This window comes from Euleptes europaea, chromosome 10, assembly GCF_029931775.1.
Source record: "Euleptes europaea isolate rEulEur1 chromosome 10, rEulEur1.hap1, whole genome shotgun sequence".
NCBI classification, from domain to species: Eukaryota; Metazoa; Chordata; class Lepidosauria; order Squamata; family Sphaerodactylidae; genus Euleptes; species Euleptes europaea.
In genome coordinates, this window is record NC_079321.1 from 23,603,294 (window position 1) to 23,631,045 (window position 27,752).

The 27,752-nt window shown below is 43.7% G+C and overlaps 1 protein-coding gene across 1 annotated transcript; it reads left to right on the forward strand.

Annotated features, from left to right (window-relative positions):
• The first annotated feature begins 793 nt into the window (after window positions 1–793).
• SDC1 (syndecan 1) lies at window positions 794–5,019 on the forward strand. The gene is made up of 5 exons (XM_056856895.1): window positions 794–844; window positions 1,393–1,474; window positions 2,431–2,969; window positions 3,237–3,387; window positions 4,355–5,019. Exons 1-5 carry the CDS (start codon window positions 794–796, stop codon window positions 4,519–4,521), a joined length of 990 nt encoding a protein of 329 aa, XP_056712873.1. The 3' UTR covers window positions 4,522–5,019.
• Window positions 5,020–27,752: the final 22,733 nt, after the last annotated feature.

A 27,752-nucleotide genomic window follows, 5' to 3' on the forward strand; every position in this document is an offset into this window, starting at 1 on the left:
CTGTTCAGCATGGGTTCGATGGGGTCTTTGGTAACTTAGGTAATAGAACTGAAGAGGAGACTTAAAGGCTGAAGTCATTTCAGGAGTAGGTGCAGAAAAGATAGGCCATTTTCAGTGTCTGTTTGCAGTGCATACATGTACTACAACAGTAGGAGAAGGGCTGCAAAGAGCTTTAAGTAGCCTGTGTGAATACAACCTCAGGGATTCTACATGCGAGCAACCTCATGGAAGAGTTCATACAACCCGCAGAAATGTCAGCAATCAAATCTAGCATTGCATTCACATGGCGATTTCTCTGTGTGGTCTAGTTCTCTGGTGCTGTCAAATCCCCCCCTTTGTTGCCTTCCTTTAAAGACTAGCTCAGTTTCTTCCAGGAGGGAGCTGAGCTCCTCAATGAATACTGAGCAGCGAGGCCATCCTGAGTTTATATCTTGGTGTCTTTTCACTGTGTAAAAAAATTCTTACTGTAGGCTGGATCCAGCAATTCACTCAGATGAGAGGGTCATGGTTCATCTCCACTTTCTCATCCCGCCCCCCATTTATGACCTGGGAAAGCTGGTTCCTGTGTTAGGACATGGCTGCTAGGGGAGGGGAAAAACAGAAAATCTATGACCCTCAGAGCTTTCTCCTGACAGATGGCTGGATCCAACCCGATGGATCCTCTTATAGGTTCTACAAATTATATTTCCTACGCAGGTGGAGTGAATGTAATATACGTTCTTGTAATCTGGCTGTTCAAAAGCTGAACAATGTATATGTTCTGTCATGTTCTATTATAATGAAGCTATCACCCATGGTGGTTCTGTGGTTCTCGGTGGCAGCCTTATCTGTGGCAGGGGGCATGGTTAGCCTATAACGCAGAAGAAGAAGAATTTGCCGATGAGTCATAACCGACTCACGATGACCCCAGCCATGGGGTGTTCAAGGCAAGAAATGCGCAGAGGAGATTTGCCATTTCCAGTCTTCCTTGCTGGTCTCCCATCCAAGCGCTAACCATGGACAATGCTGTGTAGCTCACAAGCTCAGGCCAAACTGGGCTATTTAGGCTGCTAGCCTCTAATGAGAGTTCCTCATATATGTGAGAGCTTTTGGTACACTTTTATGAGGCAAAGGAAAGCACTGTGGATTGGCCACTTTGTTCTGTTGGAGGGCAGCTTTTGCCCTCATGAGTGGGGGATGACCCAGTTCTCACTGAGGTAGAAATAAATGTGTGCAGTATGTCTGAACAGCCATGCACAATGCCCCCACCCCACAAAGCGCACTGATGGACATTTAACCAGAATTCAATAATGTGTCTAGATTCAGGTGTTACATTGTTTTCAAGGATCTTGTTGCAGAAAGTGGTCACCTGAACAAGTTCTTAAATTTTTTACTGCTTTCTATTTTTTACAGCAAGTCACGGACTTCAATCTCCCCCCTGAAGATCTGGACTCATCAGGTGATGACGACGACGCTTTCTCTGGTTCTGGGGCAGGTATGTATAGCTCAGTATGAGTCTGACTAGTTGTGACGAACACTCTTTCTTTCTGGCCACTTTGTCTATTAAGAACAGTGCCCACAAGGCTTATTTAATCTGCATTATCCCCTTTCATAAGACTCCCATCAGTACTGGAATATTTCCAAGGGCCTGATTGCTGAGCTGTGAATTAGAGGGGAAGAAAAGTTCTGCTAGGTTTAAGGTGGGTGTCTGGAATTCAGGTGTTTTTTTAAAAAAATCTTGCTCTGTTTGGGCATAGAGGAGTTATGTTCCAAGTTTCCATTCATCTCATTTTAAAGAAAGGTCTGTGCATAGAGGGTTGGAACTTTAAGGTGCTCTTGTGAAAATGGAAGGTACTTCCAGTCACTCAAAAAGGACCTGATCTTCATGAATTTCCCACTCCGGCTGCCGTCCGTAGTATTCCTACGGGTTCTCCAGTACAGAGAAACAGCTTTCAGGATGGGGGAGATAGTGGTTGGGGCTGCAAAAGAGGGTAGGAGTTGGCAGGACAGGTGGTGTTGTGCTTGCAGGTCTTGGATCCCAATCTGTTGTTGGCTAGGTAGATTTAAAAACAAATACTACCTAATTCATATTAACATCATCTACAGAACTTTCAAGGGAAAGACAGAAAGAAAAAAAAAACCTGAACAGAAAAGGGGGGAAACCACAGTAGTAACTCTGGTGATTCTTTGCATATCACAGTTTGTAAAATTCTAAATCCAGATGAAATACTGGGTTTGTGTGTTCGTTTTAAAGAGGGAGAAACAAGTTCTTGTAGTACTGATAAGTAATTGTTACAATCTGGCCTCGGGGGTGGGGGTAGAGTTGAGCTGTAGAGTATAATTCCATCAAACATTCTCTGCTCCCTTGGCTGAGTTTTGTCTTTATAATCTCCATGGTGGTGGGTCTCCAGAATATTGGCTAAAAAAAAAATCTTGATTTTTTTTTTTTAGGTTCTCTGTTATCTGTGGCTTCCTGGGATGTACCACTGCAAGAAAGCATAAATGTATCATTGAGTCCTTCAGTAGCTACTGGTGTGGACTATCATGAACCTGAAGCCCAAGGAACAGAGAGACCTTCAGAAGACTATCAAAGAATACCTGTATCCCCAACAAATGTACATGTATTCCTTGAGAATGATCATAAGCCAGTGGTGAGAGTAGAAGAGGAAGTGAACGTATTTACTGAGCAACCTACAACAACCTCGGCAGTCGTAACAGCAAGAGTCCCAGTGACTCATCATACTTCCACACTGAGAACCACTACTGCACATGCTTCTAGTACTGTTGGTATTCTTCAGCCTGAAGTCTACCATAATCTCCACCATGATATAAGTAACAGTGATAAAGAAGCACCTGCTGATGATATTGTGCCTACAATTACCAGTCTGGATGCTACCAGTTCAACTACAACATCCTTGGTTCTCATCAAGGATACTTACTCTCACCCTGAAGAAGAGGTTTTGTCACCTGAAGATGGATCTGGAGATCAGGTAAGAATTCAGTTATCCAAGCAACTTAATGTTATCAACTTTTGTACTAGTACTTGTATGTTGGACCAGTTGATGACTTTATGCCGTGATTTAAAAACTTAAATGTCACAAATTCCAGATGTTGCATTGTTTAGGGTATGTTGTGTAATGTTTTTCTTATTACATTTCCCCTCTAATTTTATAACTTACCTTGAGTCTCTGCAAGAAAGGCAAACTGTAAATTAAAACATTGAGAAGAAATACGATGTGATTGTTCTCTGTTTTCAGGGGGATTTCATATTTGGTGTACCGGATGAAAAAACAGAATTTGAAACGGGAAACAGGGCAGTGGAAGACCCTGGAACAGAAAGCCGAGCACCAGATACAAAATCTGCAGGGGCCTCCCAAGGACTTATGGACAGAAAAGATGTTCTAGCAGGTATGAAAAAATACTTGGTGATGACAGTGAATTGTTCTTCTCCATGCAGTTCACTTGTGCCACATTTCTGAGGTGGTATTGGGCATTACACACCTGCAATTAGATCCAACATCAGCATTGTTCTAGAAAAATTCATTGTGATAGAAAACATCATGACTTTCCAGTCACAAACTAAAAGCTGTTACATACAGTGGCTATTGACCGTAGGTACTGGTAACCCTTCTTGGAGCAAGCTGGTATTTTTTTTTAATCATCTTACATCTGGAAGCTGGTAATGAGTTAGGGTTTTCCATCATGGGAGTGGCAGGCAAGGTCCCACCCCTGGGCTCCAAGCCCCATTGAGTTTGTTCCAGCAGGAGCAAAAATTTGGGGTGTGGGAGCATGTCACTTCTGGTTGAACCCAGAAGTGACAACAAGATGCTCTAGGCATTCCTCAAATTTCTATGGTTCTTACCATAGAGAACAGGGAATTCCAAGAGGACTTAGTAACCCTGTAATAAGTAGTTGTATTCCTCAGTATCAGTAGCATGAAGTAGCTAAGTGCATGCTCTGTGGACACCATGTTCCTTTGTTTGCTGTGTTAAGGTGGTAATATTTTTCTATTAAAAAGAAAACTCCACATGAGATCTTTACTCATATGGGGCCCTTGGCAGTCTCCGTTATGCCACTGAATGGAAGTGTCTTAACTCAGTTGTGCTCTAACTCAGTTGTCCTCTACAACTCCTTAGAGTTTTTGGCTATAGGCTGTGTTGCAGAGTTGCAAAGGGGTGTAACCCCAAAGGGTGACTATATGGATTTTTTTATCTAAGACGTAGAACTTCTTCATTTGCATGTTTCTTGGTGGCAGTCCTGTGCTGTGCACAGTTCTAGTTGATCATAAATTATCAGAACAGTATGGATCTTTGTTTCATTATTGGTACTCTGGGTGGGAAAAAACCCAACTTGTAATCCTTTCCTTTTTCCACAGGGGTCATAGCTGGTGGACTGGTAGGCCTGCTGTTTGCTGGTTTCCTAGTGGGGTTCATGTTGTACCGAATGAAGAAAAAAGATGAAGGAAGCTATTCACTGGATGAGCCGAAACAATCAAATGGGGGCTATCAAAAACCACACAAACAAGAAGAATTTTATGCATGAATGAACTGAATTTAGGGACACTTTGTTTGTTGCTTGGATTTCTCTTCTGTCTCTGGACATCACGAGTTCTCGCATTTTAAAGGGGGAAAAGAAACTAAAAGCCATAAGACTGAGTGAAAACCTCTGCCTCCTTGCCACTGGGAATGACTATATTTTTCCAAAGTCAATCTGGATGAATAAAACCCTAAACTGCTTTCTTGCACAGAGGATCACCTGTAAAATTGGACAGGGGTGGGGGACGACCTTTATCTTATCTAAGGACTCCTGGGGGGAGATCTCGAACAGATTGTATATAGCCTTGATGTCTTAGAAAATGCTAAGAAATTAGTAACGTATTAACTTGTGTATATTAAAGACCTCCACCCTCCAACCTTTATTGGCCACAAGTGAATATTCTTTTATTCATTAAAAAGGCTGCTATGTGGCTTTGAAAGGGAAACAAAAAACTGTGGAATGGTTATATTACTAAGTCACTTACCTTGCAGCTCAACATGAGAATCGGGCGAGAAGGGGGAAATCCTCCCAGAAAGCTAAAATATTTGTCCAAAGTGGTAAGATTGCTAAACCATGGCCCTCGCAAGGCAGGGGTGGCATTCTTCTTGAATGCCGAGAGAGAGAGAGATCAAGGGGAAAAATTTATACACTGTGCTTTAGAATCTGAAGCGACACCGTCTCCTGGGGAGGGGGTATTTTGAAATGTGCACATTTTTCCAGTTCCTTCTGATCTTACTGACTGTGGTGTTAACCCTGTTTGCAGTGTATAAAGTCCACGGTAGTACTTCTGGGGCCACCACTTGGTTATCTACCTCTTCTGCATTGTCTTTCCGTGATACTTCTCAATTCGATCTCTAAACTCGCCCTAGAACGCAGGGGTGTGGCGCAGCGGCACACAGGACCGAGCACGCCGAGAGGTAATGAGGAGTTCCTGCTGCTGCCAAGATCCAGGGACTAGCATCATATTAGATTGGCAAATATATGTGTTTTAAATAGGAAGGTTCTCTTGAGTTAGAGGCTCAGCATGCAGAGCCTAGGGGAGGTAGCATCTGTTATGTAAATGCGTGGCTTTTATCTCGATCCAACCTGTGCTAGAGCATTAATGTATGGTTTGAAGAGCAAGCGTCCTCACAAACTATTCTGTGTAGAAGAGAGTGAACGATGAACCATGTGCCTTCATCTCCTGTGTGTGCCCAAACTGTAAAGCAGGGTCTTGTCGGGCTGTGTATTGGTGGGGCCCAACCCATGAATGTCAGCACTTCCAAAGCAGTATTTAAATGTTTTAAGAACACTGTGTGCATATGCCTGGGAGGGTGGGGGGGGGGAGCTCTCTTGAAAACAGTGGCTGATGTAGAATAGGTATAGATGTATGATTTCTGTCATGTACAGGATGACGTGGATGTGAAATAATCTATGCTAAAAACAGATTTTGTTTTTGTAAAGGCTTTGGGTTTTTTGGTTTTTTAAAAGACAAAAAAATATATATAGACAACCACCACAGGCTTTCCCTTTTATTTCACCATTTACACTTGTTGGCTTGCAGCACGCTTTTGCTTGTAGGCAAGGTGTTTGCAAAAAGCCTGAGTTGACACTGGGGTACTCTACATATAAGGTGAAGGAGGAAGAGGAAAGAGGGGAGGAGGCCACAGTAAGAATTTTTAGAAAAAGGGGGGGAAGGCCATGGTAAGAATTTTTTTCTGGTCAGCCTAACTGTGTGCTGCCAATCAAACAGTTGATGCCTTCCGTATCTTCCCCTGCCCCAAAGACCTTCATCTTTCTTCAACTGATGGACTAAACACTTGTTTCAGTGTGTAAAATGTGGCTGTCAAACTCTTGACATAATCAGTACAAATATCCATTGTTGCCTTTTTACAAACGAGTTTTTTTTTTTTAAGTGCTGGTGTGTCCTTTTATGTTGTGAAGAATTGAATGACATTGACATTCTTGGGCATAGGAAATGGCTTCTTGTTTGGCAAGACTGACTATAAAACTGGTGGGTTTTTTAATGGTCAAGCGGAAACTGGAATTCTATAACTGTAAATGGTGTGAATGAATTGCTAATTTCCAAATGCAAGTACTTCAGTTTGGTTCTTTCTTTGTATCCCACAATCATACACATGCAATAAAAAGACACTCTGCCAAATTAAATTGCCTCATGTCATTGCCTGCACCTTTTCTTCCTTTTGTTTCATCTCCAGTATCTCTCTTCCCTCCCCCTCGAAGGATACTTCTTGGAGCAATCCACTAGATTTAAGATGCTAATGTGGAATTCCATCAAAACAGCCCTGCTTTGTTAACTTGGTTTAAATTTCAGTGCACTTTAACCCAAGGATATATGCATCTTCGCTTGGGGTTGCATGAGTGGGAAAGAAAATGTACTTAGCACAGTTCTTGCACAAGTGATAGCGTAAAAGCTATAAATTGTATTGACGCAAAGTATAAGGGAAGAAATACCTTGTGCTATGGGGTGTCCCCCGACTATCTCCATGTGGACAGTTCCTTTCTGTTAGCAGAAGGACAGCGAGGAGTAGTTTTAACACTGCAGCTTGCACACTTGTTGTGTGTGCCTTGGTGTTTTCCAAGGTATCCAACCTTTGGGCTGCTTCTGCTCTGAAGTGAGTAATGGCATATGGAAGCCTGTGACCAAAAATTCTGAAAGAAACTTTCCTGCTCTTCTGAGGTCTTTTTTCTAGTTGAAAATTTGGGCACATGGGGGGGCTCCTATCACTTTCTATTCTACAGTAAGTAAAAAACTTAAGGTTTTTCACATTTGAAATGTAGAGCACAAGACAGTGGGAGTACTTGATTTTTCCAATGGGAAGTTTTGGGGAGCACTTGGAAAAAACCCTCATAGTGTGGACATATATACACTGTTTTCAAGATGCTTTTGTTTAAATGTCAATTGACAATAATTAGCATGTGTTTAATGATACATTATTACAGAGTTCAGTGTTAGAAAGTGTGCTTAATAGCCAGGCATGCTGGCAGTCCTACCTGCTGTGGCTCGGAGCTTCTGCTCAAATAATACATTTTCTTTTGTTTAATATAGTGTTCTACCTTCATCTTTTATTTTTTCCTACCTCTCAGATGGCAGAAATTAAAGATACATGTGCTATGGTTGCATAAGGTGTAGCAGTTTGCAACTCTTTCTCAAGTATTGGGTACACCACCAATTTTTCTTAGACAATGGGGGTTACCACACTTTGTATTCCCAGTGATGTATTAAGAGTCTGAAAAGGTTGTAAAAAACATCACTTTAAAAGGGTTTTTGGATACCACGGCTTATAAATGGTTGGAAGACATCTTCACAGCTAAAGGGGCCAAACAAAGTGCAAACAGTATTTTTTATAATGTTTTCAAACTCTTAATACATCACTGGGAATACAAGTGCGGTAACCCCCAATGAAGATATTTATACTTCTAAATTCCATAAATGTGCAAACAGTTCAATTGTACAAACCATTCTGTTTTCTAAATCACCCTAAGGTTCTTCTGGGGCAAAGCAGTAAAACCTACTTAACCTTAATTTTTAAGTTTTACAGTTAAATTTGAGTCCAGTAGCACTTTAGAGACCAACAAGATTTTGGGGGGTATAAGCTTTTGAGAGTCAAAGCTCTTTGTCAGATACAAGTAGGAATGGAGATCTCTTATATCCCAGTCAGAAGATGGGAAGGGTGTTGTAAAGGATGCAAAGGTGCAATTCATATTGTAACAGCTTGATTAGAGCAGTGGGAAAATGCTTGGGGGCAGAAAATTAGCATAAGAATCCTAGCATAAGAATCCCTTCAGCCCTGAGGGATCTATTGTTCTGAACTTGTGAATGAACTCAAGTCCAGCAATCTCACGTTGTAATTTCCCCTTGGAGCTTCTTTGTTTGAAGACTGCCACTCTTAGGTCTGCAATGGAATGACCCAGAAGATTAAAATGTTTTCCCACTTTTGAGTGCACTTTTTAAAAGGGAAAAGTGGTCTACAGAGCAGCCAGCAAAAGCAGTATTGAGTGTAAGGAAGGCAGAAATCATACAATGTTGCTTCTTCAAGTAACAATAAGTAACATCTGACTCGACATCTAATGCTACTGTATTCTTGCTACCTAATCTGAAGTGCTCCAAATGAATTAAACACTGCTTTGTGTTTTTATTATTTGCAACCTTTATTGGTCACCTGTCTCCTTTGCATAACTCCAAGTGGCATACAATATAAAATATGGAAACAATCTGGTTGAGAAAATAGTGATCTTCTCTGGAGGGCTTTTTGGTAGTATGAACTATTTGGTAGTATGAACTATTGGAGCATCTTTTCTAGAAAGTGGTAGCGGGCTGGAAACAAAACTCGTGACAAAACTGGCTACTTTTCAGGCTGTCACCCTTGTACCCCTTAAATATACATACCCCAATGGATATATATTGTGACCATAGTTCAGGGGCAGGACCTTGTTGCCCCACCAAGCCTTATGAACAAACTTGCAAATATATGCACACCAAATATGATTGGTGTTTGCCACCTTTTTCTTTAAAGTGTTTTCAGCTTTTTTAATGCATGGCAGTAAGGTCTCTTTTTGCAGGGCAGGGACAAGCCCATTTTTGTATATATGAAACGTCTGTGATACGGAGATGAGCCTGAAGGTGCATAAATATATGCAGGAAATGTAACAAGTACCTTTTGAGTGTATACAAAGTTGGGAGTAGTTCTTCCAGGAGCTGAACCTTTGCTTCTTTTCATATCCCCATATGTTGTCCATGAGGTAGACTCTCCCCCTCCCCGCTGTCTTTTATGAACTGCAACCCTGAAAAAAGAAGGTAGCCTTAAGCAACTCTATATCTTTGTCCTGGGACCTCATTGTGTTCAAACAAGTAGGCGAAATTATTAGATTTGGGTGGTTGGCTGGCAGTGCTGGGGAGATCGGCTGCATGTTAATTATTTGAAAGAATGTTGGCTGAAGCAGGGCTGGTTTTATTACGGCTATTAATATTTGGTGGCATTTGCCTATATAAGTCTCCTTGCTTTAGTGACCCCCTTTTTTTTTGATGGGGGGGAGAATAAAGGAACTCTAGCCAGACTGTTTCACAGGAGTGTATCCACAGCTAAAGCCAATAAAAAATTTTTTTTAAGCAATGGGGAAGCATGGGCTACACTTTCAGAAGTTACCAGTTCTCCCTACTTTCCCCTTCCCCCAAAACTTACTAATGAAGTTGCACAGTTTTTTAAAGGAGTGGTTATGTGGTTACTCCACAGTAAGCATTAGTTATACGTTAACCACAGCTGTAAAAACACCTCTCTGGGAAAATTGCACCCAAGCTGTAATGCTGAAGCTCATTACTTTAAAAGGCGGCTTTCTGGATTAGTGTGTCTCTCAAAGATTGAGCAACCTTTCAGCCATGGCCTATTTGCTGTGGGGATTGTCTGCCTCTCCAGATTCTGTTCCCAAAACTTCCACTGTCAGCTGCTCTGCAGCGAGGTCCTGATTCAGACAGTGTTTTCAGGCTGCTGAGTCACTGGAGAATCCAAAAACACTATTATTGTGACTGGGAAACCAGCAATTTAGTGCCAATTGTTCAGGGATAGGCAGCGTGACAGATGGTACAGGGTAGCAGCTAAGCAGGATGTTGCTACGGGAGCGTAACAAGGCCTACAATAGGCCTAAGAGATGGGACGCTAACCCAGATTTTCGATCTTCGCTGCTCTTGTATCGTGTCTAGTTTGGCCCAAGTCTGTATGGGTCTCAGGTACTACGGTTAGTATGGTATTTCGAAATGCACAAGCACAGCACCAAAGAGAACGGAATAGCGAGCAAGGGCCGATGCTGTTTATAAAGAATGGAATCAAAGCCCTCCTTGAGCTATTGAACCAATGACTCGTGCGAAGAACAGTGTGGAAAAACGGATGGTATCAATACAATCTCCTTTGGTGGCAAGATCAGTGTGTGTGACTGTTCTGCCTGGAAAACATCCTTGTCAGTTTCATATTGTGGGATCCTGCATGGCAGGAGGTTGGACTGGATGGCCCTTGTGGTCTCTCCCAACCTTGTGTGATTTTTGTTGCTGTGATATCTGCTGAGTCGCTTTTTGGCACCTGGACTGCTAGGTGCCAGAATAATGGCCACATCTGGAGATTTCTGAATATTAGAAACTGTCCTTTTAATTTTTTCATTTAAGATTAATGATTGTAACTACATTAACAAACCGAGGTATCTTCTGTTTGGGTTCTGGTTACTTAATATCCAAATGCATATACCTAGTAATGGTCTCTTAGCCAACCAAAGGCTTTTCTCAAAGAAAACTTAAACCAATGACAAGAGAAGGTTCATCAAATTTACATAAGGTTGGACCCTGTATTCCTTTAATCCAGACCAGCGTTTTAGACTACCTGAGTCCACTCCGGGTCTTAGTGTGGGCAAGTACAGAGAACAAGGAAGTTGTGGTTACTGCAGCTGCACACAGAGAAACCTGACTTATTAAACTGTGTTATTGTTAAAAACAAAATTGTGCTGTCTTTTTATTCTTATGTTTAGCATTAAGGACACAAGAGACCTCACACAATACGTCCGCTGATGGAAAGGATTTCCCTCACTGGAGGAGAACTGCCCCGCTTCTCACTGCAGCTCAAAACGCCTTGCTGGTGGGGTAGCATGAGAGGTAGTTGGGGGTCTGCCATAGGAATGGAGAAAGTACTGCATAGGAAAGTACTGCTGTAGTACTTTCAAACAGTGCTGTTTTTTTTGAAAATTCTACGACATCCTTCTTGTGATTTCTGGGTTTTATTGGAAGTAATGTGAGCATGCCAGCTCATTCTGCAACCCCCCCTCCCCATTTCCTCTTGCTAGCATTTTTGGTGCCAGGAGGCAAAGATCTCAGAAGCTAAGCAGGGTCGGCCCTAGTTAGTACTTGGATGGGAGACCACCAAGGAATACCAGGGTTGCTGTGCAGAGGAAGGCACTGGCAAACCACCTCTGTTAGTCTCTTGCCATGAAAACCCCCAAAAGGGGTCACCATAAGTTGGCTGCAACTTGACGACACTTCACACACACAAACAGGCAAAGTACAAGTTTGCCAAGATCTAACTCCTTTTATCATAGCATACAATGAAGTTGATTTAAGAATACAAATAAACGACAAATGGCATTTTAAGCAATGGGAATTGAGCCCACATTAGAAGTAAGCTGTACTTGCAACACAAACATGTTTTCAGAACAAGGGAAAGGGGGGATCAGGTAGTAGACAGTTTTTTTTAGGTGTGAGGGAGAGGCTTATTTTGAATGCCTTTGGCATTCTGCAGAGGCAAGTCCATTCAGTGTATATTTAACAGAGGTCAGCAACCAGTCATGGTTTTCTGAGTGTACTGAATGATGGGTGTACTGAATGATATGACATCTGCCATATCTAGATTTGATATCTGAAGAGGTACACTTAAACAGCTTTTTTATCGTAACATACAATGAAGTTGATTTAAGAATATAAATAAATGAATGGTAAAAATAATAAAATTTCAGTCTATGAAAGATATGGGTGGAAGAGGAGAGTACAGAGGGGATAGGATCAGGTGAAGAAACATGAATCTTAGGATAAAATCAGGGCAGACAGCACACATCTAGGTAGGAAGGGGGTATCCTTTGTTAACGCTCCTCCACACCCATAGCTAAAGACAAAATGGGGATAGGACCATTTCTTTAAGGCTGTTGATGCAGGGCTGTCTCCCTCATTGTCACTCCACTGACCGCTCCGGTGCTTCGTTTTGATTATAGATGCCTTTCCCAACTATCAGATGTTGCCTTGCTCTCCCCATGCATTTCCGTGTATTTTGCCCGTGTTTTCCGGTTGCTGTTTTAGTGAAAATCCGGAAAACACGGGCAAAACGTGTGGAAAAGTGTGAGGAGAGTAGGGTTGCCAACCTCCAGGGACTAGCTGGAGATCTGCTATTACAACTGATCTCCAGCCGATAGAGAAAATGGAGAAAATGGCAGCTTTGGCAATTGGACTCTATGGCATTGAAGTCCCTCCCCTCCCCAAACCCCACCCTCCTCAGGCTCCGCCCCCAGAACCTCCCATTAGTGGCAAAGAGGGACCCCTGGCAACCCTAGGGGAGAGTAAGGTGACCTCTGAAAATTGGGAAAGGCATGCATAATCAAAATGAAGCACTGGAGCAGTTGGCAGGGGTGACCTTGAGGGAACAGCCCTGCATAAATGGCCTAAGGCAAAGCCAACAGGATACAGCAATAATGCAATTATTAGAATCCCATTTATGAAGGCTCTTCCTCCCCCCATTCCCCTCTGGGGTTGCCACTTCCGGGTTGGGCGGGGGATGGACCCTGGGGAGGGCAGGGTTTAGGGAGGGGAAGGAGTTCAGCAGGATGTGATGCTGTAGAGTCCACCTTCCAAAATACCCATTCCCTCCATGGGAATTGATCTCTGTAGTCTGGAGATCAGTTGGAATTCTGGGAGAACTCCGGGCCTCACAAGGAGATTGGCGACCCTATTCCTGCAAGGCCGCGGGAATAGGGTCCGACTTGTTGAAGACTTGAATGTGTAGTTTAGCTCTTGTTGCTCTAAGTGAAGTGAAGGATCTGCAAAGAGGACTAGCGTGAAAAGCTGCTTCTGTGTCTATGGGTCTCAAATATTCGTCAGTTTTCCTTCTCTTGAAAGTGCTCATTAACATTCAAACCTCCAGCCTCTGTTTGTCATAAACAGGCAGGCACTTGCCTTTAATTTGCCAGGTATTTTTTTTTCTTTGATACTCCTTTCAAAAGGAAGTTGTAGCATGCCTTGGCCTGGCTGGATCTCTCCATGAAAAGAGAGCTTTGTTTCACTTGTCAGGATTCATATTAACAGTTCTCTCTCTCTCTCTCTCTCTCTCTCTCTCTCTCTCTCTCTCTCTCTCTCTCTCTCTCTCTCTCTCTCTCTCTCTCTCTCTCTCTCTCTCTCTCTCTCTCTCTCTCTCTCTCTCTCTCTCTCTCTCTCTCTTCTTTTATTGAGTTGCAAATGTATGCTCTGTCCAGCTCCTTCATAGGGTACATTGGAAGCCATAAATAAAATACTTGTATGCTGGTGCTTAAAACCCCAGTATCAGTCGCCATCTGTTCAACCACCTTTGGTCCTTTTGTCTTTTTTTGTTTCCCAGTGTGAAGAAAGTCTGGCAAATTAAGCACCATTTAAAAATCTGGAGATCCTGGGAGTGTGCATGACTGTGAAGGACATGCACACGCTAAATTCGTTTCCCTGTTTATGCAGTTTCCCACCTTGAATGGAGATTATATATGAAGTATGGCAGCAGATAGGATGGCTGAGTAGAATGAATGATCTCAAAGACAAATTTTATTTATTTATTTATTTATTATTACCGCTCTTAACCACTACGCCACGCTGGCTCTCTAATACAATAAAATAAAAGCCATATACAAATTTAAAGTTAAAATCAATTCCAGATCCCAATGGCAGATTAAATACTCAAAACAATTACAACAATAACAAGTGGTGCTAATATACATCTATAGGGCCGTACTGGCCTGGAAGGCAGTCAGGGCCTCCAGACGCAATATAATAGCAGTGTACAGCTGGAAGTTAGGGAGGCCAGCACGGATATTAACCGTTGCTGCCCTCAACTATAAACCTGGTGGAATATCTCCATTTTGCATGCCCTGCAGAGGTCCTGGAGATCCCTGGTCTCACTGGAAAGAGGATTCCACCAGAAAAAACCTTGGCCTTAATTGAGGACAGCCAGACACTCTTTGGCCCAGGGACCACCAGTATGTTGTTATGTGCAGAGCTTTTGGCTCTGCTGGTATGGTTGATATTAGTGGGTCATAAGACGGGGCATGTGCAGGCTGTGTCTGTGCAGTGAGGATTCTCCACTGAGCATTCACAGTGTGTGCCAGGGCAACAGTCCCCCCATGGAGAAGCTTTCTGTACCCAATTGATTCTCAGTCACTGTTTTCCCTTCTGTACCACTGGCGAAATTTTGAGGGATTTGTTTTTAAAAATGGTAATTGTTATAGTGCTGTAGCATTATAGTGCTATAGCAATTGCTGACGTAAAGAAAGAGACGCCACCCCCCACGCACACACAATTCCCCCCAGTAGTGCAGCAGGGAAAATGGTGGCTGCAAGAGGCTGGTAGAATGCAAATTGCACCAATATTGAAAAGACATCTTTCCATCCAGATGAAAGATTATTCACTTGGAATAACCCCCACAATACTGGAGAAAAGCAGGTTTAGGAAAGATCAGGGAGGGGAAAAGAACAATTGGAGTATGATTGGACCATGGTGTTGTGAGGATGCTCCAGGAGCTCAGAAACGAGGAAGTGATGCTCCCACAATGCTCCCAATGTGCATGATCATCATTTTGTGTGAAGACAACGTGTGGATCTTCTACTGGCTTGCTCAGGGCCAAGAGTTGTGAATGAAAAGGCAAGGAGCCCTTTGACTCTTTCCCTTCACCCTGCACTGAGATAAATACCTGCAATAGAGGAGGAACAGAATCTCAGCCCCGACCCTATACAGCAGGCCTGAATATGTTCCCTATCTTCCTTCTTTTCCAGGTAGGGTTGCCGATCTCCAGGGGGTGTCTGAAGATCTCCTGGGATTACAACTGATTTCCAGGCGATACAGATCAGTTCACCTGGAGAAAATGGCTGCTTTGGAAAGTGGTTTCTATGCCATTATACCCCGTTGAAGTCCCTCCCCTCCCCAAACCCCGCCCTCCTCAGGCTCCACCTCCAAAATCTCCAGGTATTTCCCAACCCAGAGCTGGCAACCCTACTTCCAGGGTGTCTGCTTAGATCTAATCTCATGGATAGGGGAAATGAAATATGTTGTTCAAAGCAATAAGGGAACAAAACAAAACACTGATCAAGGGTAATCCAATTCCTTCCAGATCCCAGGCACACACATGCTAAAAGAAACAATTTCTCATTCTGCTCTCAATGTACATCTTCTCAAATAGTCCCCTGGCTTCAACGGAAGACTGTTGGAGAAAGTCAGAGCTCTGCAGCTGGAGAGAAGTAATTATCTTCAGGCAGCAGAAAAGAAATTTACGATTATTCACTAAAGCTATGTCTGAAGTTGATCTGATGCAGGAGAAAGACATAAAAGAAAAAAATATTAATCAGTAACTCAGAGATGCTGTTTGATGCCTCTAGGTAAGAGGTTTGCATTTCATTTTTGTAATACCCTTAAAAAAGGGGGGGAAGGTTCACAGAGGCAAAATGAGCAGGTTTCTAAGAGAGAGGGATGTTTGGATCAGTGGAGGTTGTGGCCACAGGACCCAGCCAGTTTGGTTAACCAGTCATTTCTATGCCTCTCTATTTTTTGCTCTCTCCCAGACACACGTACTTTAGCTTCGGAAATTCCTGGTGGGGACGCCAGCCTTCAGGTGGGACCTGGAAATCTCCCAGAATTACACCTCATCTTCAGACTACAGATTATCAGTTCTCCTCGAGAAAATGGATGCTTTGGAGGGTGGACTGTATGGCATTGTACCCCACTGAGGTCCGTATCCTCCCCAGGCTCCCCCTAAATCTCCAGAGGTTTCCCAACCTGGAGCTGGCAACCTTACCTCCTGGAGATTTGGAGGTGGTGACTGAGGACGGAAGGGAGCTCAACAGGGTTATGACGTCACTCTAGGACTTCTGATTCTCTCAGTCTCCCATCCGTTGCTGCCATTTCCTGGAAGGAAACAGATCTCTGTAGCCTGTAGATCAGTTGTAATTCTGGGAGAACCCCTGGCCCCACTTGGAAGCTGGTAACCCTACAGAGCGATTGCACATTTCCTTTGAAAAAGCATTTACAGGAGGTCACCAACCTCCAGTGTGTGTGTGTGAATTCTTTTGGAATTACAATTGATCTCTAGATCAGAGAGATCAATTCCACTGGGGGTAATGGCAGCTTTGGAAGGCAGACTCTATGACATTGCAGCCTTCCCCAGGCACTGCCCTCAAATTTCCAGGAATTTCCCAAACTGGAGTTGGCAACCCTAATTCTTGTCCCATTCCTCCATGAGTCCTGATGCTCATTCAATCTGCTAAAAGGCAGGCTTTCAATTTGCCCTACAGAGGATGGAGAGTGAGTGATGGGATCTGGCAAGAAACAAGACTGGAGTCATAGCCTCTTCAGCAGCAATGAAATGTGTGAAGGTAAAAGTGCAGCCTCTGCAGTGACTCCTGCTTCCTCTTCAGGTTCCAGCACTGCACACATTCGAAAGATCTATCCTATCTTTGGAAACATTTTATATCTGTCATGGCTTTGAAAAACAAACAGGAGTCCTGCCTGCAGAAAGATTTTGGTAAAATCTAAAGTGACTCAAGCAAAGTCAAGCAAAGAGTACTACTGCTCAATTCCAAGTTCTCACTGCTCAGATATTCACTTCCTGCCACTTGCTGTTCTTGCCAGTTTCCACCCACAGTATGTAACACATACGATAGCTGATGAAGTATATCGAAACGCTGGAATTATCTGGAATTTGCGTCCCGCTCCGTTGGATTCCGCCCTGGTATACTACAGTGGACTCACCTACTCTATCTATTGTGAACTGCACAAGGACTCTTTTCTTAAAAAAATAAAAAAAGGACTCTTTTCATGCTGTTTCTTGGACACTTCAATACTTATGTATATATAGGACCAGATGGTTATTTGTATGTTTGTTCTCTCACCTTTACTCTACTAGTCAAAAAGGGCAAGAGTCCAGTAGCACCTTAAAGACTAACAAAAATATTTTCTGGTAGGGTATGAGCTTTTGTGAGCCACAGCTCACTTCTTCAGCTCATACCCTACCAGAAAATATTTTTGTTAGTCTTTAAGGTGCTACTGGACTCTTGCCCTTTTTGACTACTGCAAACAGACTAACACGGCTACCCACTGTGAATTATCTTTACTGTCACTGGTATTGTTTATATGCTGTTTTGTGCTTGTGAATACATTTTTGTTTAGTGTTGAGCCTTCGTGCTGCCTTATATTGTTCTAGACTTGCTGTACTACAGCAAAAACACACCCCTGTTTGGTGATGCTGTCCAACTGTTGTGTTAACATACCTCATTCCGGCTACCCCAACCTGCCTAGCAGTACTCTGTGGCTGAATGGGATTTACCAGGTTAGAATCAAGACACAGAACCAGTGACAAGCTGTCATGGTGCCTTGCTCTCTGGCCCACTGCACTTATTTATCCTCATCCATCCTTGTGAACACAGGCTAACAAATCAAAGATTTTAATAACTGACAACAGATTTGATTGATATTTTTGAACATGAATATCCTGCCTTTCTAAATTGTTTTAAAGGTGCTAATACACTTCAGCGTGTTACAAATTACTGTCAAACTAGAATCATAGAGTTGGAAGGGGCCATGCAGGTCATCTAGTCCAACCCCCTGCTCAATGCAGGATCAGCCTAGAGCATCCCTGACAAGTGCTTGTCCAGCCTCTGCTTAAAGACTGCCAGTGAGGGGGAGCTCACCACCTCCCTAGGATGCTGATTCCACTGTCGAACAACTCTTACTGTAAATCCCCCCCAATATCCAGCCAGTACCTTTCCTCCCTCAATTTAAACCCATTATTACAAGTCCTTTCCTCTGCTGCCAACAGGAACAGCTCCCTGCCCTCCTCTAAGTGACAACCCTTCAGATACTTAAAGAGAGCAATCATATCCCCCCCACTCAGCCTCCTCTTCTTCAGACTAAACATTCCCAATTCCCTCAGGCTTTCCTCGTAGGGCTTGGTCTCCAGAAAAAAACCACCTGCAGAGGTCAACCACAAAAACCAAAGTTCACTGCCCAGAAACCAGCATCAACCAACAGCTTGGTCTGTCACCCAAACGCCCTTCAAGGAGAACTGTTTTGCATGCTCACCGGAGAGCTGTTATTACCTGCAAATGGCTGCAGATCAAGCCGGGTCAAAGGCAAAAATGAACGTGGAGACTCACGGTGCCTCAAAGATTAACAACATTTTAGTCCAAAAGAAGCTTTCATGGACAAGCATGATAAAGTGGTTAGGGAATGAGAGATCCAGGACATGGGAGACCCACGCGCCACTGCCCACTCTGCCATGGAAGCTCTCTGGGTAACCTTGGTTCAGTCTTATACTTTTAGCCTAATGTACCTCACAGGGTTGTAGTGAGAGTAAAATAGCACAGGAGAGAATGTTGTAAGCCTCTTGGGGTCCCCACTGGGGAGAAAAGGGGTATACAAATATCCAAATATTACAGACTACAACTCATGGACATTACTTTTCTCTTCCACTAGCCAACTCATTCCATGCAGTCTGAAATGTCAAATATAGCATTTTTTTAAAAAAAACTGATTTATTAATAATGCTACATCCTTCTCTCCACTCACTCAGCCATACCTTTGCTCCCTCAGAAGAGGCTGTGTGTGTAAAGTGCTGTCAAGTCGCTGCCGACTTATGGCGACCCCGTAGGGTTTTCAAGGCAAAAGACTAGCAGAGGTGGTTTTGCCATTGCCTGCCTCTGCATAGCGACTCTGGAATTCCTTGGTGATCTCAGACCCACATACCGACCTGGGCCGACCCTGTTTCGCTTCTGAGATCTGATGAGTTCCAGGTTAGGGTGAATGGGGCTGTATGAGACTAAGGGCAAAAACGCACGGTCGCTTTATCCTCCTTTAATCCCTGTTTCAGCCAGGATTCAGCCTGGATCGAACGCATGCATTTCGCCTAATGTGCATTCGATCCTGGCTAAAACAGGGATTGAAGGAGGATAAAGCGACCATGCGTTTTCGCCCTAAAATACAGGGAAGAAGAGAAAGCTTTTGTTTTGTTTTGGAAAAGGGGGAAGGGAAAGGAGGCTTTGGAGATTAGGCAAGAAGCATTATCACCTTGTTTTGGGGCAGCTCATCAGACAGCCATTATTCCCACCTGGAGATTATCTGTTAGCACCAGCATCTTCCATAAGTGGGGTTTCTATTGTTTTCTAGGTAACCTTTGAACAGTGTTTGGAGTCGACTCCACACCATTGTGTCTGGTGTTGCCTTGAGGTTCCCCTATTAAGGGCCTGCCAGGCTAAAAATAGATAAAGGAGATAAAGGTGATAGTGGTCTGGGGAAAATCCACCTGAAGGAAACTTGTGCGGGCAGATTTGATGGGTGACATTTTGGAGTTTTCCAACTTTTGGGGTGGCCGTCGCTGTGACTAGAAATTTGGCTGGTTTTTTTTTTTTTAAGAAGCTCTTATTCTATAAATGAAAATGACACAAATCAAATGCCTGTTTTTGAAAAAAAAAGTCTTAGATGGTGAGAATCAATACTGGCCCCACCCTGGCTTTGTTCCTGTAGAAAACATAGCTTGGTATTTGCAGATATTTTGGGTGGCAGTCCTGGTTCCCAGATTGTGGGCCAGCATCCAAAATTGGGTTGTGACTCTCTTGCAGGTGGGAAACGAAGCCAGGAAGAAGGTAGGGGGAAAACAGGATGAATAAGCTTTGGGAAGATAGAGGACAGATGTGGGTTTGCCCTTGCATTAGGTGAAACTAGCCATGAAATACAACCATGAAATACAGTAATGCCATTTCTTTATAAATACTAAACAGGAAAAATGCCTTATTGACTGGTCTAGCATTAAATGGCGTGAGATTTCTGCATTTTTGTTGGGTGGGTGGGGGGAATGGTGTGAATTTTACAAGGGGGTCCCAAAAACTTACAGTAAATTTAGAAGTGGTGGTACTTCTACATTTAATACCACTGATTTTTTTAAAAAAGCCAGCAGCAAACAGGGGAATGGCAGAAAGAGTGAATACAATGTTCCCAGAAGATCATACCAAAGCAGGTTTAGGAAAGTGTAGACTGAAGCTGGAGAACACCTGGAATGTGGATGACAACATGGTGATGTCATACAGGATCCCCCCCCCCCAACTTCATTGGAGGGGATGTGAAATAAGGGCTCCATGTGGAAGCAATCTCAGTTTCACACTCTTGCTTGCAATGAGTTCGATCAATGGATCAAAAAAAAGTTAATCACTTAACTAGCTTTTACTGATCCATTCATTAATGTATTTATTAATGGATGACAATAAATATATGGCAAATATATTGCAATGGAGATTCCCTCTCCAAACCCCGCCCTCCTCAGACTCCACCCCCCAAATTTCCAGGTATTTCCCAACCCAGAGCTGGCAACCTTATTTTGAAAGAAGCGTTCATACTGTTTTCAGTTGCCTGTGGTTCTTATTGCTCAAAAGAAAGCCACTGCCGTTTTGCTCTGAGAGGCAAGGAAGAAAAAACAAAAACAAACATCCGACTAATTTCAGTACAAGTCATAAAAAAAAAAAAGGGCGCTGGAGCTGTCGGCAACCGGCCCGTCCGTTGTGCCTGCAAAGCAGAGCCGGCCCTTCAAGTCCTGGAGTCTTTGCTGGTTGGCAACCACTTCGATTAACCGGAGGATGGTTGAGGGGAGATTGTATTGTGTAATTAAAGCCCTAATTGATTAAAATTACAGTCCTATTTGCAATCGGAGACAAAAATCACTGTGAAGATTAACACCAGATTGGCATAAACGGCAACTTAATCATGACACTCGTGCTAATTGTGATGTGGCTGGCTGGCTGGTTTGAGATTGGGAGTGTGATCTTGTCTCCTTGGTGGGAGTCTGCAAACAGTGCTGGAGGTAATTGATTACGACAGCAGGTTCCAAGTTGTGAACAATCCCCCCCCCCTCAAAGCTTCTTTATTAAATTTATATAAAAACACAATAAAAAACTCAAAACATTCTATTCCCCCCCAGATCCTACCCTTTTTTCTCCCCCTCTCTCTTCTTCCACCCCCCTTTCCAAACACGCAAGCGGAGGGAGTAACGTCAGGGAGGGACAGGGAGATATTGCTAAAAAAAATGTCCAGATGGTTTTGATTATCAAAACATCCCCCCCAAAAGAGGGCCTCCCCCTCTTTCATGGGGGGGGGGGAGAAAGCAATAACTGATTCTCCACCAGGCTCCCCATTGTGAAATCACCCCCCCTTCCCTCAAACAACAGAGTTTTAATAACAACCTCCACCTGGAAGAGAGGGGGGTTTACAGTGGTGGAAGATCCCTATTGACAATTCACTTGTGAACTATTGACAGAGGGGAGTTTGGACAGAGCGGCCTTGCTAACTCACTCTCCTATTCCTGTCTAAATAAATCGACAGAGCCAGTACTCGTTGGACGCCATCATCCTCTCTGTGCCACACTCTTCATTTCATTTTAATCTCGCAGTAACCTTGTGAGGCTGGTTCAGCAAATGGGGGTTAAATGTGGAGCCGCCCTCAGGTTAAATGTGGGGGTTAAATGTGTGTGTGGTGGGGGGCTGTGGCTCAGTGGTAGAGCATCTGCTTGGCATGCAGAAGGTCCCAGGTTCAATCACCAGCATCTCCAGTTAACGGGACTAGGCAAGTAGGTGATGTGAAAGACCCCTGCCTGAGACCCTGGAGAGCCACTGAGTAGGCAATACTGACTTTGATGGACCAAAGGTCTGATTCAGTATAAGGCAGCTTCATTGTGTGTTCATGTGTTCAATATTTTTAAAAAATGTCATGTCAATGATGATTTTATTGTACTTAATAGACTTACTGTATGGACTGTGTGTTGTGAGCTGCCCTGAGCCTGGCTTTGGCCGAGGAGTGAAGGCAGGGTACAAAACTAATAAAATCATAAATAATCATGTTCCTGAGGAAGGTGTAATTTTGTTCAGGTTGGCTTTGGTTTGGTTTGCTCTCTACTATTGGTATTTATTCATTATAGGTGTTATACGTATTCAGTTCCCTCTTCCCCTCCCCCGTTCTTTATTTATTTCCACTGGTTTCAGATTTAACTCCTAGAGATAAATGCCTTTCCAGCTGTACCTTTTTTGTTTGTTTAGTTTTGGATGAGATTCTCCAGGGTTTTTTTTCCTATGCAAGCATCTCCCTTAAATAACCATTCAAATGTTCATTTGCACAGCACTCTTAGGGAGGCATTTGGCAACGCTGGCTTGTAGGAGAAAGAATTACCCCCCCTTTTCCTGGGATGCTCAAGCAGGAACTGGGAAGGTCTATTTGCTAAAGAGAAACTGGCCACACATGGGTGTGGGACCACACCTTGTCCTAATTGATCTCAGCTTTTTTTCTCCCAGTCCAGTTGCCTTTCAGTATCAAATCCAGAAAACGATTAATGCTCTGAAATAAGGCATGGAGAGAGGAGGAGGAGGATTTACCTTCTCTTTCCTTGTGTGTTCAGGTCACTGCCCTCTTTTCTTTATATCTGAATTCAAGGTTGTCTGTCTCCCTCCACCCCATCAGCAACTGGAGATGGTGGGATAGTGGAGGGGATTTGTATCAGAGGGAAAGGGGTACGGCTGCTTATACATAAAACTTCAAAACCTGGATCACGGGCTCTCTCCCACCAAGAGAGATCTCTGCTCATGACTGATCTTTCACGATTTCTCTGGTTTGGTGTGTACGTGTACATGAATTTACTATTGAGGCAGCAGCCTGCCAGAAGGTATATGTAAAGCTTTGCAATTGCCTAGCAGACACATCCCCAGATAATATAAAAACTCACAGGACCCGAGAAAGTCCCCCAAAAGCCACTGAGATGATGCAGTGAACAGTGGAAATGCTGTGCAGAAAAATGACAGTGCTGTTCAGCGGGGAGGTCTGTTACCTGCTCAGGTTGGATGATATCCCTGTCAGGCACATGCTTGCTTATTTTATTTATTTAGATATTTATACCTTGCTTTTCAGGAGCCCTGTGGCGCAGAGTGGTAAGCTGCAGTACTGCAGTCCAAGCTCTGCTCACGACCTGAGTTCGATCCCAACTGAAGTCAGTTTCAGGTGGCCAGCTCAAGGTTGACTCAGCCTTCCATCCTTCCGAGGTCGGTCAAATTAGTACCCAGCTTGCTGGGAGTAAAAGGGAAGATGACTGGGGAAGGCACTGGCAAACCACCCCGTAAACAAAAAAGTCTGCCTAGTAAACGTCGGGATGTGACGTCACCCCATGGATCAGGAATGATCCGGTGCTTGCACGGGGGACATTTACCTTTTATTTACCTTGCTTTTCTCTCCAATGGGGACCCAAAGTAGCTTATTACTTCATTTCCCCTTCCTTTGTTTTAGCCTCCCAACAAAAATCCCACAAGGTAAATTAGGCTGACAGTGAGTGACTGGCACAGTGAGCATCCATTGCAGAGTGGAGATTTGTACCTGGGCACTCCAGATCCTAGTCCATCCTCTAGCCACTATACCATGCTGGTTGCTTGCTGCCCTTCTTGCTGCCCAAAGAACTGAAACAAGACAGTGAGGCATCAGAATAACAGTCAGATGCAAACAAATCTTCTTGTTTTCTGAAATTATCGCAGTGCAAATTGGATTATTTATATTGATGGTATTAAAGAGTGGGCATTATTTGGATCAGATTTGACTTCATTATTATCTGATTGTCTTTAGTATTCCATGGAACTGTAGGAATTCTTGTATCATTTTTGCAAAGAGGAGTGCAATTCCCTATAAGGGAAGGCCTGCAAAAATTAATGGTCATATTTTTGTTATACCTTCTCTATAATCTTTCTATCTGTATATCCAATTCACACTCCTTTTTCTTCCCACTCCTCTCCCTCTCACACAACAAAGCAGCCCTCACTCCCACCCATACGAATTCTCCCCTTGTAAATTGCTATTAGACAAGAAACCAAGTGGCTACTCAGAAAGCACCCTTTCATTTCAGTAATTAGTAGTACTGTCTTCATCCTCCGCGCCCTGTCCTCTCTTTCTTTAAGCTATTCCTGTGGACAGCATAACTCCATAGAAGTTGGAATGTTTATGAACATTCTGTAACACCAATGACTGAGGGAGGATGTTCATTTTTATAACATGAAGCCAGAGATCTTGCATCCAATGGGGTAGGATGCTTGCATTTTTGAGTTGTGGATTTTAGAGGGTTGTTTGTTGGTTGGTTGTTGTTGTGTTTTTTTTTTTGCAAATTAACAAAACACACTACATTTCCCCAACAAATTAGCTTTTGAGCTTTCTATAATCATGCTATTGACCTAACCTTTGTTTCACAATGTAGATTTGATTTCAGTTTTAGTTAAGGTAGCCAGCTCCTGGTTGAGAAATACCTGGAGATTTTGGAGGTGGAGCCTGAGGAGTGGGGGTTGAGGAGAGGAGGGACTTAAATGGGGCATAATATCATAGAGTCCACCTTCCAAAGTGGCCATTATCTCCAGGTGAACTGATCTCTGTCACCTGGAGATCAGTTGTAATAAATAGCAGGAGATCTCCAGACACCACCTGGAGGTTGGCAACCCAAGTTTTAGTCTATAAGTCGTTCTTCACAATTTTGTTCAAGCGTCATCACTCTGTTCACTGAAATGGTGGCATAACATTTGAGACAACGTTCATCAGAAATGTACAGTCTTTGACATTTGACCTGTTTGGCCCTGTTGCTCTTCGTACATGGCTGTTGCTTTTTGGTAAGATACAGGTGCAAGTAGGGTTGCCAGCTCTGGTTTGACAAATACCTGGATATTTTGGGGGTGGAGCCTGAGGAGGGCAGGGTTTGGAGAGGAGATGGACTTCAATGCCATAGAGCCCAATTGCCAAGGTGGCCATTTTCTCCAGGTGATCTGAGCTCTATTGGCTGTAGATCAGTTGTAATAGAAGGAGATCTCCAGCCATCACCTTGAGCATGACGTCATGAGCATGCTCAGGCATCATGGGTGGTGTAGCTGTAATTCTGAAGCCAAACAGGGTGAACTGACTCTACTGAACAAGCCCTCCCTGATTGCCCTTTGAGGTCTTTCTCTCCTGATTGCTCTCATCCACACACATGGAAGTCACCACTTCACGCAGCTCTCTTCCTGTGCTGAACATGCATGTTGACCCCACCCATAGGATGATCGTATCAATTTATGCACCTCCATATATGAATCATGTAGGCCACAATTGTGAGGTGCTGTAGGCCCTCACAATTCAAAGATTCATGACTCATTATTTCACTTATTTGCAGTCCACAGCACAACCAGGTGATGCAGCTAGTCCCAAGGAGCTGTCTGCATGTTGGGAGTAGGGTTGCCAACCTCCAGGTGGGTTGCTGGAGATCTCCCATTATTACAGATGATCTCCAGGTAGCAGAGATCAGTTCACCTGGGGAAAATTGGTGCTTTCAAAGGTGGTGTGTGTTGTGTGTTAAGTGCCGTCAAGTCGCTTCCGACTCATGGCAACCCTATGAATGAAAGTCCTCCAAAATGTCCTATCTTTGATAGCCTTGCACAGATCTTGCAAACTGAAAGCTGTGGCTTCCTTTATTGAGTCAATCCATCTCTTGTTGGGTCTTCCTCTTTTCCTGCTGCCCTCAACTTTTCCTAGCATGACTGTCTTTTCCAGTGACTCTTGTCTTTTTTTGAAAGGTGGACTCTATGGCATTATACCACATTTTAGTCCCTCCACTCCCCAAATCCAGCCTCCTCAGGCTCTGCCCCCAAAATCTCCAGATATTTCCCAGCCCAGGGCTGGCAACCCTAGTTGGGAGCAGGGGAGCAGGGATGAGTGCCCTGGCCCCGTACCCTTCCCCCATATGATCGCCAGCGTCTCAGAACTGTGCCTATGTGAGGAGGAAGTGTGCATGCTGGGTGACTCACTCAGTTGTACCCGTTTACAGCAAGGTGGCCACCACTATGTGACTCACTCAGCAATGCTGCAGTCAAGCTGGGCACCGCATATTCTCACTCAGGCCAGTCCCCCACTCCATGAGAGGGTGGGGCCCTTTCCAGGGCTGTTTTGGCCTCCTAGTCCACCTCTGAAGGCAGCTGACCCCCTGCCTCCAGTATAGTGGATTTCATCATTAACGGTAATCCCGGGAACAGAACTCCCACGGTAAGGGGTCTACTGAATTTGGCAAAAAGATGAAAAGTGGGGAGAGTTTTAAGATTGGATCCTATTGTCTTTTCTTCTTGAACTCACCCTGTTGATCTTCCCGTCGCATACGGCTTTTGTCCTCATGGCTCCCACCATTGGCATAACCTTTTCTGTGGTGAAAAAGGAATCTGCTTCCTTTTCCACCCACTGAAAAACTGTTTTTAGTGTTTTACGGGTTGAAGCTTAAACAGGAAGAGGCATTTAGAATTTGCTAGGCTGAAGTGGCCCTGGAAAAGGCAGATGCTTCCAAGGGTCTGATTCAGTATAAGGCAGCTTCATGTGTTTGCAGTGAATTTTCCAGAATAGTTTGAATGAGATATTTAGGATGAAACTGGCATAGAATGGAAGAGTGGAATCACACCAAACCTGTCTAAGGAGTGTATCCATCCTGCTTCTCAGCCCTTAGATGACAACCTGCCAAGCATGATTTTACCAAGGGGTCCCTGTGTGCAAAGTCCAATGGGTCCACGCCTGAACTTGGAAGGTCATTTCTGCAGGTTTATGTGGTTTAACCACATGGTTTGAGTTTCTACATGTTAGATTTATGTCAACATTCTGTCAATGCAGGGACATCCATGATCCAGATAAAACTGTCTTATACTGAGCAAGACCAATGCATTTTGAGTCTATTTTGAGTGGCAGCAGCTCTCCAGGAGTTCCAGAGGTCTTTCACATCACCTGCTACATGAACTTTTAAACTGGAGATGCTAGGGACTGAACTTGGCACCTTCTGCGTGCAAAGCAGATGCTCTACCACTGAGCCATGGCCCAGGCAAAAGACACACACACCTGAACAGCAGTTGGGTCCTCATACACATACAGAAGCTCTACAGGCTTGAATCTTCCCCCTGTAACATTTCTTTATTAGGCATTTTCTCACATTGCTTGCATACGACCATATATGACTTTCCCCCTGTACAGTCACTATCCCTGTTGTTCAGCTCTCCCATGTCTGATTTCTTGAAGCCTAGAATGTAGAAGGGATTTTGTTTTCTGTACGGGTTTGTTTTTTAGGGCCAAAATTAGTATTGGTCATCCCCAAAGCAATGTTTATAGTACAGTATTGCACAACACTGTAAAACTCTCAAGGTCCATGACTAAAACACAGTATGACCAATCTACGACCACAGGGAAATGAACACCATGCGGTCTCCTAACAGCCCAGCTGGATCACACCAAGGAGCTGTCATCATCCTGTTTCCCACAGGGGTAAACCAGATGTTTCTGTGAAGTCCATAAGCATGGCAAGAATACAATGCCTCCCCCACTTGCCCCGATTCCTATAGCAGTACCAGCTGGTTTTTTAGACACATAACACCTCTGAAGACTGAGGTTCCATGGAGCCTTAATAGTTAATAACTGTTTATAGACCTATTGTCCA